At 38.0% G+C, this 4,981-nt stretch overlaps 1 protein-coding gene across 1 annotated transcript in view; it reads left to right on the forward strand.

Moving 5' to 3' along the window:
- Positions 1-4,981, forward strand: part of LOC107755881 (lysine-specific demethylase 7A-like) — a 29,786-nt gene that overhangs the window by 11,550 nt on the left and 13,255 nt on the right. Inside the window, exons 2-5 of the mRNA XM_016572841.1 lie at positions 1,961-2,046; positions 2,133-2,250; positions 2,394-2,554; positions 2,801-2,808. Of these exons, the coding sequence (XP_016428327.1) occupies positions 1,961-2,046; positions 2,133-2,250; positions 2,394-2,554; positions 2,801-2,808 (373 nt within the window). The remainder of the gene's footprint in view (positions 1-1,960; positions 2,047-2,132; positions 2,251-2,393; positions 2,555-2,800; positions 2,809-4,981) is intronic.

Consider the following 4,981-nt stretch of genomic DNA (forward strand, 5'->3'; position numbering starts at 1 on the left):
GTATTCGGCCTTCGGCCCAGTGTTTAATTTTGTTCGGTTTCGGCTTCGGCCAAGAATTTTCATTTCGGTGCATCCCTAGTTTAAATGCAATCAGCACAGCAGCAAAAGGAAACTCATTTCGCTACGTCCGCATGCACATCAAGACGGTGCTCACAGAGTACTAGTACAAAGTATTTAACAGAGATGTTTTGCCGCTTTATAGACCTTGAACGGTTAAATGCACACACTTGTATGTCAAAATGCCCGTCTTTGCAGGTATCTTTGTAAACAAAGTGTTTTAGGTCTTAAGTGAAAGCAAACAGCTGAGAAAGAAAACACATGTATAACAGTATATTGGATCCGGGCAGCTCTTAAAGTGACAGCAGTATAATATTTCTTCTGTCTGTCATTTATGTTAAGCAAACAACAAAAGAGAGAAAATGTATCGGTGCTCTTGACTAAATCACTTTTGTAACTTTAATAAGAAGAAATATATAGGCTATTTAAAGGGGTCATCGGATGCGACATGCACTTTTACAAGTTGTTTGAACTGAAATATGTGTTGGCAGTGTGTGTGTACACAACCACCCTATAATGATAAAGATCCACCCAGTGGGTATTTTTTAATCTCGTTAAATCATTTCCCCTTTCTCAAATCAAGCCATTCTCAGATGCCTGTCTGTGTGACGTCACACAGACCCAGGCCCTACCATAATTGTTGATTGACAGTAGCGTTTTATCTTAGACCCGCCCCAAGTGAGCTTTCATCAGTCCGCCATTGTTTCGACTCTGGAGCAGATGTAGACAAGAATGTCTCCTTAGCGATTGAGGCGTTCTATTGTTGGATGTTATAATTAACATAGCAGTCATCATTTACTCCCGACATCTGAGCCGCTGAAGACACAGTGGATTACCTTTGTTTTTGAAGGGATCTGCCTAAATGCGTCTATCTTCGTGCGAATCATTCGTGATCCAGCCTCACCTACAGAAGAAGTGAGTAAAAGGTTCTTTTATGAATCTTTGCAAATCACCTTTCCTAATAACGTGCTAGTTAGCAAGTTCCACGGCTAAAGTAAACAGTCTCATGAGAACGGCTTGTCACCCTACGGAAGAGAGGGGCGGGGTCAGCAGAGCTCATTACCATTTAAAGGAATATGGACTAAAATGGCTTGCTGAAAACCGAGCTGATTTTGACTAGGTAAAAAGGGTGTTGTTTTACGCTACCATTGACAAATTTTAACCAAAGTATGTTATAGACTTTTCATTAAGACCCTAAAGAATCATATCAACTCCGATGCATCCCGGGCATCCGATGACCCCTTTAATTTACACAGTGACGATTATGCAGTGTTTTTATCAATTTGATTACTTTAAACAATTTATGTAGAATTTATTATTTATTTATTCTACTGTAGTTTGTAGTTTTTTTTTGTTTTGTTTTTTGTCCTATTGCTTGTAATTAGTTTCTTATTCTATTTACATGTCCTCAGTGAGTTTTTTTTTTATTTTAATTTTGGTTAGTATTATTTTTTTTGTGGTAATAACACTGGTGACAAGAATTAAGAAATTTCTATGGTATCAAAAATGTTGATATTGTAAAGACCATATCTAAAGCAAAAATAACTATATTGTGATATATATCATTATATATATATCGTGAAATAAAATTACTCGTATCGTGATCTTAGATTTTGGTCATATCGCCCACCCCTAACTCGACACTATAGATATTTTTGTTTTATTGTTGTATTAGTGTATGAAGTGATGTTTAGTGATGAGTTCTCATCCAAAGAAAAGTAAATTATGTGGTGAAGTTGCTTGCATAGCTAATGGCTAAAAGAATGCTGGCTAACCTCAAATTTAAATTTTTAAGAATTAGACTAGTTTGTGTTCTTTGCTAGTGGGTACTGCAACATTCATATGGTTGTGGCAGAATTATATTAGGGTACTTATTCTGCGTTTTTTATTTTATTTTTTTCAGTTGTGTTCAGGTAGTGGAGCACCATTCTGCTGATATCGATGTTTATCACTGTCCCAACTGTGAGCCCATCCATGGACCCTCTATGAGTAAGTGTGTGCATCTACACGTGTTTCTAAATTGCTTTTGTTGTGTTCCAGGATTAGGCTTATTAATGTTTCCTTCTCTTTTGCAGTGAAAAAGCGCAACAACTGGCACAGGCATGACTACACTGAGCCAAATGATGGCACACGCCTCGTTCAGGCAGGAACTGCTGTGTTTGTACAGCAACTCCAGGCCAGGAGCTTTGCCAGGTACAAGCACCTCTGGACAAAAACTTGATTAGACCTTGAACTTTCCTACTTTGACTATTGTCTAGTTATGGCTTTGGAATTTGCACCTACCTGATAAGATTTACAACTTACAATGATTTCTGTGTGTCTTGGCTGTTTCAAAGTGGCCATGAGATTCTGGTGCCAATGCAGGGGAGCCAGGTGACCCAGCGCTACCTGGAGACGGAGGGCTTCCATTACCCCATAGCGGTCCATGACCTGGATGGACTGGGGCTTAAACTGCCCCCTCTCTCGTTATCTGTCAGTGATGTGGAGCATTATGTGGGTAAGAGCTCAGTGTGCGCACACTGTCTATCAGATAACAGCTCGAGAGAGTGTCTGGCAAGTGGGGCACTAGAGCAGAAGAGACGCAATTAGATCAATAACACATTTGGAATCATAACCAGACCCCCATGAAATTTGTGCAATAGATATACATACATGTATACACACATGTATTTATATACACACATATATATTTCAAATAAATGCTGTTCTTTTAATGTTCTATTAAGCTTTCTATTTGTCACAGATGTTAATGTAATAAGTAAATATATGCACTCACACTTATAAATCATTTTCACCTAATAAAATGCTTACTTTATTCACTGTTTTTTTTCCATCATGATTTAAATCTGTGATTTTCATAGCTTGAGTAAAGTGTAAAATAAAATCTATGCGTAAAAAGGCATTTGGAAAATAGAAAAATAAATAAACGCATGGTAAAGTTTCTGAGGTGGGCACCCAAGTGAAGAAACACCCAAATAAGATTACATTAAAACCAATCAGAGGTTTAAGCTAACAAGTCAGGGTTTGTTTTCTGAACAGCTTTAAACACATTGGACTGGAAAGCATTAGATTACTGAGTGGCATTGTGATTGTGTTTATCCGTCCGAGCCGGTAGTGAATGGGTTTAGACCCAACTCCTGTACAGCTGTGGAGGTTATCTTCTCTCTCCTCTACATTAGGCCCAAAACATTTAATCTCCAGTTACAAAGCTGTTGTACAGCACAGTCAGTCTGAGCTCAGATTCCCAATAGGGCTGTTTTATCTCAACACTTATGTTACATGGCTCCCTCTTTCGCACGCCGCTGATCTTTAAGCTGGAAGTGTTTTAATAGTAACAGGTGTCGAGGGGAAGAGGTGTGTGTGTGTGTGTGTGTGTGAGGGAGACAGAAAGAGAGGGGGGAGCGGGCCACCCATCAGATCATGTTACCCAGCCAGTTGGGCACAGACAAAAGGCCACTAACCTTCCCTGTCTGTCGTTTCCTCCATTTTCTCCCTACACCTGCTTTTCTTTTCTTAGAAAAGATAAACACGCATTATAAGAAACACTCATTCTTCCATATATGGCCAGAGAAGCATATTGTTGTGTGTGTGGTCAGACTGTCAGACTTTAACCAATTGTATGCTACATTACGTATCCGAACAATTTTAAACAAAAGTCAAAGGTATAATTACATAAAATTTTCAAATCTGAAATATTCCATGGAACATAAAATAAGAGGTTTGGCAGAGTGTTCAAGCTGCTCTTTTCCATATAATGAAAGTTCATGGGGACTGGAACTGTCTTAAATTTCAGTCTGTTCCTCAAGAAAAGTTATGGAAGACTTTGAGTATAGTGTACTAGTTGTATGGTCTACTTTTGTTAGATAATGGAACTTTTTGTCATTTTTGGAACTAATTTTCTGTAATTGAAATGTAATAATAAAGCTAAAATAAACTAAAATATTGGATGAAAAACTTAACTTCAATGAAAATTAGAAATGCTGCCTTGGAATTTGAATTTGAAATACTAAAACTGAAATAAAAAGTTAAAGCTATATAGAAATTATAAACTAATTAAAATTACAAAAGCACACAAAATTACTAAAACATAAACTGTGAAAGTGAATTGAAAATATAAAAATCAAAGTCACTTCAAAATATTATATAAAATTATATAAGTATAATAAATACTATAATAGTATAATAATAGTATTTAATACTATAATAAAATACTAAAAACACTGATCCATTCACTTATAATAATATTTAATAATGATAGATAAATAAATGAATCATTTTGGGGTGGACTTTAAATGCCTTACCTTTAAATGTTGTCTACAGAATTTTAACTTAATATCACTGGAAATGAATGATGACCATACAAATATCAGCTTGGATTCAAAAGCAGTGCAGAGTTTTGCAGTTATGTCCAGTTCCCAAATTTGGCCTTGAGCCTTTCTCAATTGTGTTTGTGGGACTGTTCGTCCAGCTGTTCCCTGTCATCAGACGCTGGCCAGCTGTGTGTGTGTTGAGGGATTGCAGTCACTTCACCGCCAGCTGTCCAGTGCTGTTTCCGGTCCTCAGCTGTCATTCATGATTTGCGGCCCTGCAGCTGTGTCTCTCAAAAGCCTTGTTACAGACTTTGTGTTTGTGAAACCGACATAACAGCGAATTTATATATGAGAAAATTTGTCCTGTAAACACTAGGGCTGGGTATCGAGTTTGATACTTTTTAGGCACTGACCGAATTGCCTCGATACCATCGAGTATCGAAAAACGTCTCGTCGTTCGATACCAGGGGTTAGGGTTTAATCTCCTCCGCGTCAGTGAGCCAATAAGCCTGCAGCACTAGCCGGTGTGTTCGACTAGAAGAGGTGCGGCGCAGATCGATCATCCGCGAGAGCGATTCGAAAGCGCACGGAGCAGTCTGCTCTCTTTAGCTCTC

The sequence above is a fragment of the Sinocyclocheilus rhinocerous genome, unplaced genomic scaffold (genome assembly GCF_001515625.1).
Source record: "Sinocyclocheilus rhinocerous isolate Xijiao unplaced genomic scaffold, SAMN03320098_v1.1 scaffold412, whole genome shotgun sequence".
Classification (NCBI taxonomy): Eukaryota; Metazoa; Chordata; class Actinopteri; order Cypriniformes; family Cyprinidae; genus Sinocyclocheilus; species Sinocyclocheilus rhinocerous.